This window comes from Hippoglossus stenolepis, chromosome 22, assembly GCF_022539355.2.
Source record: "Hippoglossus stenolepis isolate QCI-W04-F060 chromosome 22, HSTE1.2, whole genome shotgun sequence".
Taxonomy (NCBI): Eukaryota; Metazoa; Chordata; class Actinopteri; order Pleuronectiformes; family Pleuronectidae; genus Hippoglossus; species Hippoglossus stenolepis.
This window is the reverse complement of record NC_061504.1, coordinates 14,287,012-14,303,090: the sequence shown is the minus strand read 5'-3', so window position 1 is coordinate 14,303,090 and position 16,079 is coordinate 14,287,012. Positions and strand designations below refer to the sequence as shown.

Below are 16,079 nucleotides of genomic sequence, written 5' to 3'. Positions count from 1 at the left end.
TGAAAATGTAATTTGTTTATCGTAAGTGTATCTCCATATTTTCATACATAGTATATAGATGTTCTAATACAAGTACTTTCTTTCAACGTTATTTTATCGTCTATTGAGTTAACGTGCACCAGACTATATTATTATTGTAAATGTACCTATACACATTGGATTACTGTTGGGATGACAAAACATGATTATAACCTGGATTGTTTAAAATAAACTTACATCATAAGTTACGCAAGGGAAAATTTCCATCAAACTTGCAAATACTGATGAAACTGATGAATCAAACTTAATTCCAAACAAACATAACAGGGATCAAAACTTCTCGTGTTTCTCAGGATGGATATTTCTGCAACAGGGACATAAAATACAGATGCAGGTCTGTGTAATGATCTCTATACAATTATCTCACTAAATTTAAGTCACAATCCAAACAGAATAATTCATTCAACAGAGAAGCAGATTAAAGTCTGCAGGACAAAACACCACTCACATGATTTTAGCCAATTTATTGAGGAGAAATTGTTGAGGTACACTGTGTGGTTGCAGGTGGGAACAGTGGGAGAGGAGTTTGGAAAAAAACAACAACCACACTGAACGACGACGAAACATTCTCGTGGCTTGAACTTTGACAAAACGGGTACCTCAAAATATTAATAATAACAATATTCCACTTTATTCCAAATGAACTGATCTCAACATGCCAATGAAAATCCAATTCTTCTTTCTGATACGTATAACATACAGTTTAGGCTGTTTTTTTGACTTAGCACCAGCTGGATGAAATAACCTTTTGTAAAGTATAGGCACATTTAATTGCTCAGTGGAATCTGGCAGTTTGATATTTTTTGATTTAAAAGAAGAATTAGAAGAAGAAGAATTAGAAGAAGCACCATACTTCCTCTCATCCACACAGAGAAAAAAAAAAAGTGAAAACCCGTCCAACAAATTCAGAGTGAAAACGATGTGTGATACGAAGTGTGATGAGGTAATGATGAGATGGCCTCTCGCTCTATCTGTCCAAATTAACCTGAGGTACACAAACATTACAAAGAAGCAGCAAGAATATGATAAAATATTAAAAAAAAAGATACAAATTAAACAATAAAAAGAATAAAACATGCTAATCAAAAATAGATCGGCAAAACACAAGTACAAGTTCTTCCAGTCCCGCACCAAACTGTGTTACGTTCCCTCCGGTACACAAACAAAAACAGAAAAGCAAAAGGAGACGTATACAAAAAATTCATAATATAGCAGCACACAAGTGAATCACAATAAGGCATCTTTGTGTAAGACTAGAAAAGAAAAAGCTTCATAGCAGCAAGAGAATCATGTGTATAGTCCGTTTTTTGTCACTTTGGAATTATGTTTTACAAATTATACACAAAACATTTAAAAGCACGAACATTTTGTTCTGTTTAAAGCATGTTTTTTTTTTTTTTTTTAAAAGGAAAAAAAACATTTGGCTTTAGCACAACAGAACATGCATGAACACAATAAAGAAACTTAAATGTCTGTTCTAATATATAATGAGGATTTCTGCTCTTCAGGGGAAACTGGTTATATACAAAACTTTCCGACTATGTAAACCCCTTCCTACCCACGTCTAAAATGGAGAGAAGTCACAAAAATGGCAGTTTTAACATTTCAGTTCGGAGAGCAGTTTTACATACAAAGAACAAAACAATAAGAATAGTTTGGACACAGAATGTGTTGAACTCCTTAAAAGACTATTGGAAGGTTTTGGCTATGAATGAACAAAATTTCAAGTAAATAGACGCACTGGATAAAAAAAATAAAAAAAAATCTAAGTCTACATGTGACTTGGCTTTACGTAGTTTCTATACTATTATACAATAACTGATTATCCTACGTCTACTCACCTGTCGAGGAATAGCTTTCAAGACAACGTGCGTTACCCCATGGGAATCCAGCCCAGAAAAAAAGAAAATCAAATAACTTAAAAGAAAAAACTAAAAATTGAAAACAAAACTAAAAATTACCCTACTAACCCACTGAACTCTCCTCAACCACCATCCCCTTACCAATCTTAAGGAGTGTGTTTTTAAAAGTGCATCAATATTGTTAGAAGTCGCCCACTCTCCATAAAGTTAAATGGTAAAATGGATAACAGGAGAAACTGCGGCACGTCCAAACTGATCCGGGCCGACATCACCAGGGATTCTGTTCCTCCTCCTGTGTGTCACTCAAGTATCAGAAACATCATATAGCTTAAGTTAATTTCCCCGCTCTTTCATGACTTCTGGCGTTTCTTTCCCCCCCCCCCTCGACTTTCCACGTGCTCGTCATCGTTCCCCTAAAAAAACCTCACAACAAACCTCTCGATCTTCACTCGTTTCCTCTCAAAACCTGTCAAAACTTTCCAAATCTCAACAACCTGGCTAATGCTAAAACCACATTTTAACTACAGACTAAAAACTTCTATCTGCTCTCGAACACCAACGTCTGAACGATTAAATGTAGCCTCGCTGAATTCAACATGTACAGGTACTCCTGTTAATATACTGTGCTCCTCTGTGACTTTGGCAGTGAAATCAAGACTTTAACTGATCCCGTCTTCTCTTCTAACTCTTAACCTTTCGGACATTAGCCACTGCCGCCATCCCATCCCTCCCCCCCTCCCTCCCTAACGTCCTTCCTCTGTGAGCGGGCCCAGCCCACTCCTGGCCAGCACTTTTCAGCATAAATAAAGAGCAGTGCTACAGGTGCACCCAGTATGAGAGACGGAGCAGAGCGGCCACCCGTGGTGATGCTCCTCCGCATCTACTTCCTTTAAATGCCATGTACTGTATTTTATCAGCATTGCAATCATGCGAGGAAAACCCCAGTAAAACTGTGAATTGATAACTGTTTGCTAAAGATGATAAAAGAGTAACATAACTAAATGCTTGCTAAATATATACATTATTTATTATATCTTTTTTTTTTTGCTAGGTTGTATCAAAAGAAATATGTATATTTCATATAATTATGCTATATATATTTTTTTCAAGTATGAAAATATATTCAGATTTCCGTTCGGGGGAAATCTAAGGCACTATCAAGTTTTCAAGAATTAACCTTTTTTTTGTTGTTAAATAGCTTGTTTGATTAAATGTGGCCCGTACAGCGAGGTGAGAAAACACCCAGCCGGGTTTGAATGGGGCAAAAAAAAGGGGCGAAATTCCTTAATTTCTAATAGTTCATAGATTGTCACACCATCACTCGTGCAGTGACTAGATACTGGCAGCTCACGCTTCCCCCCCCACCTGTCTCGCTCACTCCGGCTAGTTCATTGGTGTGACGGGCACGAGTGGTGTGTGTGAGGTGGTCGAACAACGGCAGTTCACAAGTTGACGTCGCGTACATCTGTGGGGGTGCTGGACTGGTCCTGCTGCTCCCTGGCTTTGCTGCCTGCTGGGACCCCGTTCTCCTGCCGGTGCTGCTGGCCCTGCTGCAGGCTGGTGGCCAGCACACGCTCGATTTGCTCCTGGCACGCCCTCAAACAGTCCTGGAACAAAAAGGGGTCAGACGTCGTTACACATGCACACGTCACCAGCACCTCGGCTTGTGTGTAAGTGCTTATAAGACATTCCAGTAACCGAACAGCCCTGGAAGCACAACATTTTGTTTTGCATCTTTTGAACTGTCCCCACCACACATGCATGCAATCATTTGTGTCCCAAACAAAAAAACGCAGCTTTAAGTCTGACTTTTCATTTTGTTAACTACCTCCATCGAGAAAGGTTGTTTGTTTTAAGCAAGATTACACAAAAAACTAAACGGATTTCGACCAAACTTAGTGTAACATATGTTGTTTCTCTAATTATACACCCAAATACTGCAGACAAATGTAATCACTTTAATACAATCTGCCTCTAAAAGGCTTTTATCCAAACTCTTTGTGACTTTTCCTACAGATACCCATAGATTCGAAGTTCAAAGAAAAACGTGCATGAAATATGTGAAAGTCCCATATTAGCACTGTCAGCTGGTTTTCTCAGCTGGTCTCTACATTATACACTAATTTAATTATATCACAATAAATTAAACAGTCCGTACATATATGGAGAGACCGACTCTTGACTTTTTACACCTGCACGCTGACACTCGCGTGCAAAAATCTAACGAACAAGTCGTTTAAGTGCTTTGGTCACATGCATGGCATACCAGCAGGGAATTATGGTTTTTGCAGTAGGTGGTCCTGTCTGCATCATGACCAGAACAATGGGTACCAGTACACGGCGATGCCAACAGCACAGAGCAGCGAGCTACAGGGTGGGCACAGGAGTGCACGTCTGATGTATGAGTGAAGGGGCACGATAAGGAATGGAGGGTCCTAAAAGAGCTCTGTGGTCTATGAGGGAGAAGATAAGCGGAGCTGAGGCTCTGGATTCCCTCTCTACCTCCCCTCCTCCCCTCGGGGTTTACAGCGCGGTCAGTCCCATGTGGGGGCCTAGAGGAAATGGCTTTGACCTACTGCACCCTGACCCTGTGAGTTTTGGTGTAAAACAGAATATAGGACAGTGGGGCCGGATGTTTTTGGACAACTTGTCTTGTGAAAGGGGGGTCGTCTCCCCGTCTCCCCTCTGCAGGTCTTGTGTTGGAGATGTGGGAGGTCTGCCTCGCTGAGCCGGCTGCAGGATTCTTAAAGAATGCACCAAGGCTCGCAAAGAGGCCAGCATTCCTTTGAAATGTACGGATAATTGGAACCCGATGGGCTGCAGTCGGGGTGCCTGTTGTGACGGCTGGGTTGCGGGGCACTCGTCACCACGGCAACGCAACCACAAGCCAAGAGGCAACCGTGTTGTTAGTCTGGCACAGTCACTGCGGCCTATTAGGATTTCGGGGCCTATGAAGTGATCCACTGGTGTCACAAGATACCGTGACACAGAAATCTCACACTGGGATAAATATGGTTCATGTAATGTTTATTTTTATCAAATGTGATTGTAATTCTATTTATGTCTAATGTACAAAACCTGTAAACTGTACAAACTCCATTCAAATTTTGAAATGCGTATTTTATAACACACTGGTCTATTGTGCATAATTTAATTATAATGGTATGTGTAATTTATGACTTACACAATGTATTAAAGTCTATGGAGTCCCATTTACAGCAATTATATTTATAATAGAGCCCCTGTATCCAGTTCAAACTCCACTCTAATGTATAGTCTATGAATTGATCAAGGATTTAATTAAGTATTAAAAGTCTATGGAGACCCATTCACTCCCATTGAGTAAATAACACAGCCCCTTTACAAAATAAAGTACAAGTGCAATTCAGTTGTTAGAATAGTCAGTATAACACACTGTAATCAATGAAAATGTCCGTCCACAGGGATGAGGACAGCTCGGTCAACGTTTTGTGTCTTCATCCTCACTTACTGGAAAAGAGCCACTCCTTTGCTTCATTACGAACATATTCCTCCACCAGGAGGGGCACACAGCTAAAGTGGAAGCCATGTGAAGAAATTGCATGTGTCCTACCACAAAAATGTGGGCTCTGAGTTTTAAGAAGACATTCCCTCTGCCGCTGCTCTTTATAGCAGCAGTCTGGCTCCCCAGCCAAGAGCCAGAAACTTGCTCTGCCTCTCTCTCTCTCCATGAAAAGTAAATAGCTTCAATCTGCCACTACTGAAGTCATCACTGTTGTTTACTAAAGGGCCTTTGATGCTGCAGTCATGAGATATTGCAATGATTATTATTAACAATGAATTGCTGCATTGATGTATAAATCTCCGTCACTGTGGTACTCACCACCTCTGTGTTGGTGATCTTGGCCAGCAGGTCTGTCAGGTTGTCTCGACTCAGCCTCTGGTCAGAGTGGTCGAACTGGAGACCACATACAGCAGCTCCCATGCTGCCTGTGGCGATCATGGAAGGGGGATTCATCGCGAGGCGGTCATCTGGTGAAGAAAGAGCATTCATGTGCAATTAGTAAAGCAGCAGCTTTAGGCCACAGTGACGCACGGAAATTGCATTTGTAACTTTGATACGAAGCGCTGCAAAACTTGACACAGCCCACAGGAAGTGTGAGAGATGCACGCGAGGTGCAAACATCTGATTCATCCTCAGCTCCGCAGCTGAACCTGACTTTCCCACAGTCTGGATTTCAACAGACCGGGCTGCCACTGGAACCTGTGTGGTTTTCTCCATAGAAACTACAGCCTTGATTAGAAAAGCAGAGTAGGAAGCCTCCTACTCGCCGAGAAATGAGTTCCAGGAACGACTCCCTCCAGCACATATCGAAGTCAAGAAAGACTTGAACGACAACAGGCCTGGATGGAGGAGGCAGAGGACGAGTGCAAGTCAGGAACAAAGCTGGGGGGCGACTTTGAACAGTTCATTATCTCTGCCCTCACCTCGAGCTTCAATTTTATGGGAAACCTTGGGGTTGAATTCCCCAAGTGTCTTAACTTCAAACAATTACATCTCTTCGATTCAAGTTTACAAAAAAAATCCAGATCCATGACAATGAATTTGAAATCAAATCAAATGGAATCATTTGATTCCATAAAATGCATCAATTTTGGTACTTTTTTATAAACTGTCCATTGTGAGAATGTTAGTGCACAGTGCTACATTGCTGGAACTTGCCCAACACAAAAAGGCTTTAAAACTTTTAACTAATCTCGTATTTACTCCTCAACTGAGAAGAGAAGCAGCATCCCCTTCAGTAGCTGACCAATGTGAGTAGGTCTTAGGCTACATCCACACTACTAAGTTTTGAAACGCATCGATGACGCTACGTTTATGCCTGGTGTACACACTACTCCTACGTTTACAAAGCTTTTACTTTGGTTTTGAGCGCCTTAAATTGAAAAGTTTGTAAACGCTGGTGGGCCCATTTTGTTTGAAAACGTTGCTGCTGTGTTGTCATAAGGACGTGACAAAACAGACGTTTGTAAACGATGATGCAAGTTCTTCTGAGAACAAGTCGACTACAATGGGTGAAGGCAAAAGTTGTTAAGGCTAACTGAGCTACCTCCTCTCAGACTTAGAGACAAGAGATACTTGTACTGTTAAATTGCTTTGTGAATCACTCTTTGAGCAAAAGTTAGAGCTGACATGTGCCTTATTTCTTGGGAGTTTCTCCTAACATGGCCAGTTAGAATCTACTTTTAATGGTGAGATGTTTAGTGAAAACCGCCCCTGGTGCTTTTTCAGCAGCCCTGATCAACGCTGATCTCGAAAAGGCAGGGAAACGGCAGACACAGCCTATCAGATGGTCGCAGCCCAGCGCCACCCATTCCTGGTGGCCTGTTCGCTTTGATTAAACCCTGGAGATCGGCCTGCTTCACTACGCCCCTCTTTCTCCTCCAGGGACCAGCTGTCCATAGGAGGAGCTCCTCCATCATAAGAATAACATCTCAACTCCATATAAAACTCCAAACATTTACATTACTGCAGAACCACAGCAGGCCTCCTTTTTTTTCCACTGTGGCTGCTTTGTGCTTGGATATAACTAGCTGCTTATGAATAGCAGAGGCGACCACTGAAACACACCCAAATATAAAAAAGAAAAATAAGTGTGACACTAAAACTTTGCTGAACAGGGAAAGAAACTCATTGAAGGAGCCTATGGTTCCAATAATTAGCTCTAGTAAACAAGTAATTATTGGCAGGATTTCACTGCAATGGCATTTGTGGGGAATTTTATTGCACTTAAGTGACCTTCTTTGTTTTATTTCCTTCATTGAATTAGCTGACAGGAAGTGGCAGATGAAAGTCAGCCTTGTGACAGAGGAGCGCTGCATTGTGTGTGTATTAGGTGATCCTGCAGTCGTGTTTCCATCCAGGATATGAAAATATTAGAGGGATTCCTAGTATAGACAAAGGAATGCCATGAAAATTCACCTAGGAAGAGGCCTAAGGGGACATCTGAGTTTGAGCTCCTCCAGAGTTTATTCTGGACATGACGCCAGGATGGGAGGAGGAAGGAAGATCACTCGAGCATTGACTTTTTTAACCTGGAAGCGCCTCTGTCAACAAACAGGACTTAGGCTGCACCTGAGTCATCCAGCAAAGTACGTGTGCGTCTGCTGGAGCAAAAGTTAAAAGTATGATCAAATCACTACCATTACCACGTACGTAGCTAATCTAAACACAGCACTTATACGATTTTTCTCAGGCACTTAGTAGAGAAATATGGCGATGACCACTTTAAGCAGCTTTTTGCAGCTGCTGAGAAAAACCCCTACTACAGGCTGTGCAGGGAAGAGAAAGTGGATAAGGCAGGCCGAGAAGAAAGAGGTCACAGATGACTCACAATGGGAGAATGTTTGTGTGTGTGGGAATATTCTGGTGGATGTGGCAATAACAAGGCAGCAGAGCAAGCACGCACACAAGGCACATGAAATGATATGAAGCGGCGTTACCTGTGGCACATAGGGCGATGAATGTCAGCGAGTGTTTGCGCACCATCGCCAGCTTGTCTTTGGGAAGGGGCAGCCTGCGTATGATGTGCTCTATAAAATCATTGGGAATGACTGAGGCCATGTTCCACTTCAACTTCCCCAGCACCACCAGTTCCCAGTCCTGAAAGAAACCAGAAAAATTAAAGATGAGTTCAACAAAAGCTTCGAGGCAAAAGCCCCCACAGTCTGAGGGGTTAAATGGCGTGATGCCATGCCTCCATTGACCATGAAAAGGATCACAGTCCATCTCTATTCCCAGAGGAAATGGCTCTGTAAGAGGAGCAACATTTCTTCGCTTTATCTCTCCTCACTGTATCTTATTATCTGCATGCCATTCTCATTCCTCGCATCCTTTGTGTTCATATCGCCGGCATGTGACAAGCTTTGCCCTGCTTAGAGGCCCTGCCAATGAGAAAGCTAGCGCCTTCCTTCCTGTCACAAGCCTCAAACAGCTACCATGAGTTTGCAGAGCACAGGCAGCAGCACAGAGCTGACTCTTCACTCAGTCAGTCTCTGCACCAGCAGGAAAGTGAACACATGAAATGAGTTAATCTCCTGCATGTTAATGACATGTTCTACTGTTTGGTTTTCAGTCATTTAAGTAAGTAGAGCATGTGTGAAACTTGTTGTGTAAAATGTGTAACTCTACACATCAGTCAAAAGCTGGAAGATTTTAAAAACGTCTTGTAGTGTTTTTTGGCGTCAGAATCAAGTATTAAGGGACAGACATTTGTGCACAAAAGCCAGAAAAGTGCAGGGACACATTCATTTGTCATCATCGTTGGAACTAATGACATTTACCCCAAACAGAAAGATATCCAGACGCCCCAGGATTGCCATAAATCTTGCTCGTAAAAAGAGATTTAGAGAAACTATAAAACTAAATCTTTCCAAACTTTCTATTTTTAAGCATTTATTAGAGCCATTATTCTATTTTAAACTTTCAAGTTTTTATAAGTCACGACATCAAATTTTTGTGCCGCTTTTGCTTGTACAATGACAATGAAAGCTTTCTATTCTTTTTCTGTGTAGGGAATTTTTCAAATCATGTCACATACTCACAAATTTCCATTAAGAGCAGCAGTTTTTGGTGCTGCTGAACTGTATTGTAATAACAGGTGTATATTATTATGTCCACCTCATTCATATTAATACACCAGATGTTGACTGAACTATGACTGTCGACTACATGATGAATAAATGCTGATGATTTCAACTTCACACTTCCTGTGTCACCCACAAAGTAAATGTAGTAAACGACAAAACCCCGACAGCAGCAGGGGCAGCCCCCTCCAACGCTGATCTGTCATCTGAGATGTGAGCCATCATTTACATTTACGTTGGTTTCTAGCCCATAACCTGACAGATGCTTTGCATTTAACCCATTTAATCTAACCCCTGAGGAGATTATTGACTGTGACATGAGCGGGGCGGAGGTTTGTTGCCTGGACGCTTACTTCCTGGACAGCTGCCACACACCCACCCACCCACCCACCCACACCCACAGGCGCACGCACGCACGCACGCACACGCACGCCCTTAAACTTCTCTGCTGCACCAGTAGAGTGTTCATTACAAGGAAGAGCTGCAACATCTTTCACTGGCTCACGGTGCGTCCTCCGAACATCCTGTGAGGATATCCAGGAATCTGGAGTCTTACGACAATATGGAGCATCAGATGGGGTGCATGTCATTTCCCTCAACCGCTCCAGGCAACACAGGAAGATGTATAAAGAACATATGGAGCCATTGGCTAAAATAAGAAATGGGTCAAATGGTCAAGACCTCAATTCTTTAGTAGGACACCAACAGAAATGTGATGAAAAATGCAAATTCTGTTTTCTCTTGTCATCAAAACTTCAAAGATAAGTCAAAGAAAAGCATAAAGTCTGCACAATAATCTTAACAATAATTTGATTCAGTTCTACTTCTCTTAGCCTTGGCTATGAGAAAGTAGTTCTCAGAATCATTCAAAGTTTGAGCATAAAATAGCTAATTCAATTTGCCTATGTGGAGAATGTTTTGCTGACTTCATATCCTTGTGTTTTTGGCTGTAAAGTATTGTTGTGAATTCCATAAAGGGATACACTCTTATTAACCCTCATATGGATGCATGGTAGTACAATGAAAGTGCTTATTGGGAGTTTTTAAAGAATACATTCGTCTACATCTCTTGGGAAAACAGAGCACATCCATTATATTTAAAGATAAATCCAAATTCTATGCTACATAACTGGCACTAGATGGCAACACATCCCTCTCCAGTCCACATGGAGCCAAAGAAAGGATGTGGCTGTATTGTGCACAACTCCACTTATGGGGAAAATGGGATACTTCCTGTGAAACAAATTAAGCTATTAGCATTATAAAATCATCCCAAAATGTGATACTGCTTCTTTTTTTTTTTGTATGCCTCCCAAGAATGAACGAACAAGCACATGGATGGATGAATGGATGAATGGGTACATGGATGGATGAATGGGGGCTTTTGAAAGCGCAGTTCTTACCAGCAGCTCCCGGGGTGAGATGGAGTTGTCTGTGTACATGCAGAGTTTTTCTGCTGATAGCGGCCGGCTGTCTTTTAACTTGGAGGCCAGGAACATGCACACGGCTCCCAGGAGCTGCAAGTAGTTCTTTCTAGTCAGCATCACTGCTAAAAATCTGTCCAAATAATTAATGGCTAAAGGGAAGACGTCCTCGTTGCTCTTCTCCTCCTCACACACCTAGAAAGACACAGATATATAAGGTGGAAAGTGTTATATTATAGTACTTAAGAGGGAAAATTCTCAAACCAAACTAGATGGGATATGAGGATTGGTTTTGCTTACAGGATTGTGTTGTTTTTTACATGCTCATGTTTAAAATAGGTTAATAAAATTGTGACTTTAAACATATCGTATGTCATTAGCTGCAAAATCAGGTCGAAAACCAAATTAGCTCAATAGGAAGTCGTTCAGCAAAGAAGAAGAAGAGAAAAAAAAACTCGCCTCCTCTTCCTTGTTGGGGCTTGTCGCGTTTTTTTAGAAAATATTTTAAAATTAAACCAAACAACTTGGGGGTTTTCAAAATACGTGCAAAATGTCCCCAAGTTGTTTAAAAACACTTCCCGACAGTTATAAACAAGAAGCGGTAGCTAGCGTGAGGTGTTTTTTTAGCTTTTTTAAAAATGAAAGTGGTGTTGCACTCACGTCCTCACGTACCCCCCCCCCCCGCCCTGCCATGAGCCTGCATAAAAGTTTCAAACAATTAATAATAATTACACCGAGGGGGGGAAATGTCTATTTTCGATATTGTTAATTAGCCTAAACTCCCCCTGTGTGGTTTGAGCTAGCCGGCTAACAAAAAGCACCAGGTTATTCGCGGTTAACCGATGTAAATATCAAGCTAGGCTACTTCTCTGAAGCCGATTTGTCTTCGTGCAGGAATTTCCGTCTCTCCCACGCGTTTCGGTGAGTCATTGTCATTCAATTGTCAAATACATGACAAGTCTCCCTGACCTAAAATCACCCTGGGGTTTGAGAGCTAGCATTAAAACAAAAAAAAAAGACGTTCGTGCAAGAAGCTAAAAAGGAAAAGAAAAGAGAAAGTTAGCTTAAAAAAAAAAAAGCATCCACAGCTCGAAATGCCCCCCACAAACCTCGTGCATCCACCCCGCAACCATTCGTCTCATGTAGGGTTGAATATCCGTCTGCACCCGCTGGAAGTACGAGCACTGCGGCAAGAACCTGTCCTCAACGGTTAATAAACTCTGCAGCACTCGGTCATCGTACAGGATGTTTGGGTCCGGCTGGGCTCGCACGGTTATGTCCGACTCCAGGCAAAACAGCTCCATGACTCGGGCCCCTTCTTCCCCCTCCTCCGCTTCTGCTCTCTCTCCCTCGGTCTCCTTTGTTTTTAATGGCTAAATATTGTGAGGAGGAATTCAAACTGGTGTCAGACGGTTGTCGAGAGCGGAGGAGGAGAGGAGGAGGAGGAGGAGGAGGAGGAGAAGTGCCCAGGACGAAGCATGAAGCGGAGATGACTGGGTTCGCTCCAGTCCTGCTGCCTCCTGGTTCACTTCTTCCTCTGCGGCTGCTCGGAGGTCCGACCGGCCCCGCGGAGCAGCGACACATCCGGCGAGACCTTCACAATAAGAGCCTCTGTGGGAGGCAGGCAAGGAGAGGCAATGTTGTTTAGAAAACACAGTTCACACACAGAAGTATATTCAATATGCTATATGTATATATGTATATTAGTTGCTGTACAGACACATTAAAAATTATAATAATAAACTTTATTTTTATAGCACCTTTCATACAGATGTATTTATATATGGTGCTGTAAAGACACATTAAAAACAACATAGAGACTAGATTAAAATGATAATAAGCTTTATTTGTATTCAAGGTGCAGGACAGAGACATTAAAAACCACAGAGACAATATTACAATGATAATAAACTTTATTTGTTTAGCACCTTTCATACACAGATGCTTATTCAAGGCGCTGGACAGGGTCATAAAAAACAATACAGAGACTAAATGACAATGATAACAATAAACTTTATTTGTATAGCATCTTTCATACAAGAAATGCAGCTCAAAGTGCTTTACATACGATCTAGACGGAAATTAAAACATGTTGAAATTATTTTAAGAAACATGAGAACATGTTAAAAGGACATTTAAAAGAAAAGGAAATAATATAATTAAAAATTAAACATTTTATTTAAAAAATGTATAAAACCTGAAAAGAAAGAAACTGTTTTTTTTTTGTCTTTTTAGGCTGCTCTGTTCAAAGTCCATTGCATTCCATTACTCAGTATGCACTTTATATTTCCTCTTAAATGGCTGAAAATATGTTGTATATTAACTTCCCTGAAGGCAGCATTAGAATAATTATCAGCAAGATTGATGCTTTATAGAAAACTGGAACGATGCCATATAGCTGCACTCGTCCACAAATCATAGACTATTTACATTTTTTTAGGCAGTTTATGGTACAAATCAGCACCGTTGCACTGTCTGCAATTAGACCTTCATATCTCCAAGCCCCAACCCAGCTGGCCTGACACATGTGAAGACAGTGCTATAAAATGTAGACCGAAGACCTGACAGAAACTCATATTCTCCCTTAAAAGGCTAGCAGGTGGGGGGATAAGTGTGTATAAAGATTATTAAAAGCATGCATGCCCAGAATTGGTAAAATGCTAGCAGACATACAGTTCTTCAGCCGTTCCTTATCTGCTGTTAGCTACAGGGTGGCCTCTGCATCAGCGTTTTATTAGTCAGTTTAAGCTAATAGCATCATGATCTTTTAAGTTTAATTGAACATGCAACGTAAATTATAAAGGAATACATTGTTTCTTGAGAGGTTTTCAGACATGACCTGCGGGTAAAAGCCAGACAATTGGCTACGAAGTTTGACATCTTCAATGGTGTCTTCTATGCGTGTGGCTCCGCTTTTCACAGAGAGATATGTGTTGTCAGTTGTGTGTTAGAAGCCTCATCAACCTCCCCACTCACTCGTGGTGAATCCTGCTGGGGACCCCCTGCTGTGTTCACACATCGGATTCTCCTGGATTAGTTTACACTAGGAGGCCAGGCGGAGAAATTTCACACATGTTTTGTCCAAATGAGCTAACATTAGGATGCTAACACACAGGACTCTGATAGTTAAAATAGCTAGCTTAACATATCTTGTTAGCATACTGGTATTTAGCATTTAGCACAAAGCACCACAGGGCCAGAGTCTCACCAAATTACAAGTGTGACTGTGGACTCTTGGTACACAACTGCAGCTTTTGTAGATGTTGTAGGTTTTGGTAATATAGGATAGCCTTGCTCAAAGTGAGTACACAGACTTTGGACTTTTAAAAACATGGGGGCTGGTTGTTGCACACATCCTTATGGCTAAGGGTGTGGACGGCATCTCGAACCACCAGTAGGGGAAAACGTTTCCGTAAAAGGAAGCCCTTTGGCATGGAGGCAGGTATGAGGATATGGACATGCAAATCAGCAGAGAGTGCTTTCGAAATGTGTTTATTATTTTGTCCTTCTAAGACAGGATCTAATCTGTAAAAAGGTGGGGGTTATAGAAGAGGAGGAAGTTATGAAGTTGTCAACTCCCTATCACGTTTGATCTATGAAGGTCGTTTCATTCCCTTGTTGGCTCCCTGTGCCAATTTTTTACAAAAAAATGCGTCTAAATTTGCCGCCTCCAATCACATGCAGGAATATTAAGAGTCGAGCTGAATGGCAGGGGTTGAACTGCTTCTCACTGGAACGACTTCACAAACGTCCTCCTTTCACAGCCGCCACCAGAGAGCTGAATGAGATATGAAGTTTCAGTGAGAAAAATCGAGGAGTACTGTGGAGCTATTATGAGAGAAGACTGTGAAATGAGAGTGGGAACTGTCTGAGGGAATGTCAAGGTTAGCAAGATTAGTTCTACTTCAAAGTGGGGGGTGGGTGTATGTATGAGAGGATTCATCTTAGAATTGAGATTTCGTGTCAGCGGGGTTATCCCTTTGTCTGTGCATGGAGAGGATGACAAATCCCTGGGTCGATGTTTTTGTCAAAAGGGGGTCTCTCCACAAGAGGCCAAAGAAGCCTACCATACCAGACATCCAAAGCACTGACACTTGAGGGAAACAGAGGTGTTAGACAGATAAAGCACCCTTACCCTGTTGCTGCTGTTTGTGCATGTGTCCTATGATAACACATGTCAGCCGCTATCACACACTCCGGGCTGCACAGAGGTAATACAGAGCGGCCAAAGCCCTGGGAAAACGTGGAGGAGCGTGAAATCACCTTGATCCAAAGATTCCTGCTGCATACCAGTCCACTGAACCCACCAGAGCACAGGGGCCCGGAGATGGGCAGACTGCCACAGATCAAGAGAAAGAGACAAAGAAAGAGAAAGAGAAAGAAAGAGAAGAGGTGGAGGGTGATAGTCAAGATCTTTAATCCTAGTGATCGGTTTAAAGCTTAACATCATCTCATGCATTTCCTGTGCGAGATCAAGTGAGTCGCTCCATGAGGGAGGCCTCTTGGATATAAACACTGGATTTGCTTTTACATGGCAGTTTCAGGGCTAAGCTTGATTACAGGTTGCCCATGTGCTCTGAGTCAAGCTGGCTGTTTGGGTTTACTGACAGTAGAGAAAAGGATGCTATGGCTGGAATGCTGTGGTGTGAACAGTGGTGAACACTCCTCCCAGCGCTGAGTGATAGCTGGTGTAGCTCAGCCAGTACAGTAGATAAAGTGGCTTCTGTCTGTCACATGGTTGCAGACTATGTGCCTTCCCGACAAGTGTGTTCACCCCACTGTAAGTGGGCCAAACATCCGTTTTCGAACATAAAAAGTAGGTGACATAAATGTTCATGGGTAGCTGTGTGTTCTTGCTCTTTCACATGCTATTCTGGTCATGCTATCAGCGAGTGGAGTGCGCCTCTATCGCGAGCATCACACATCAAAGCTGTCCTGTCACTGCCACTCACTGCAGAGGGGCTGAGGGGAGAAGTGGCGTTCAGCAAGTAATGTGCAGGATTGGAGAAACAACTGTTTGCAGCAGTGCTCCGTACAACTATTGCTGTGGTTTCCTTTACCCGGCATCTCCTAATTATATTTGTTTGAATGTGTAAATTCCACTTCCTCAGGTCTCCATCAATCCTTA

At 42.1% G+C, this 16,079-nt stretch overlaps 1 protein-coding gene across 1 annotated transcript; it reads right to left on the bottom strand.

Annotated features, from left to right (window-relative positions):
* Positions 1-488: 488 nt before the first annotated feature.
* Positions 489-12,508, bottom strand: LOC118101630 (G1/S-specific cyclin-D2). Its single transcript, XM_035147545.2, has 5 exons — positions 12,061-12,508; positions 10,931-11,146; positions 8,385-8,544; positions 5,764-5,912; positions 489-3,508 (listed from the first exon to the last, which is right to left on the bottom strand). Exons 1-5 carry the CDS (start codon positions 12,253-12,255, stop codon positions 3,344-3,346), a joined length of 885 nt encoding a protein of 294 aa, XP_035003436.1. The 5' UTR covers positions 12,256-12,508; the 3' UTR covers positions 489-3,343.
* Positions 12,509-16,079: the final 3,571 nt, after the last annotated feature.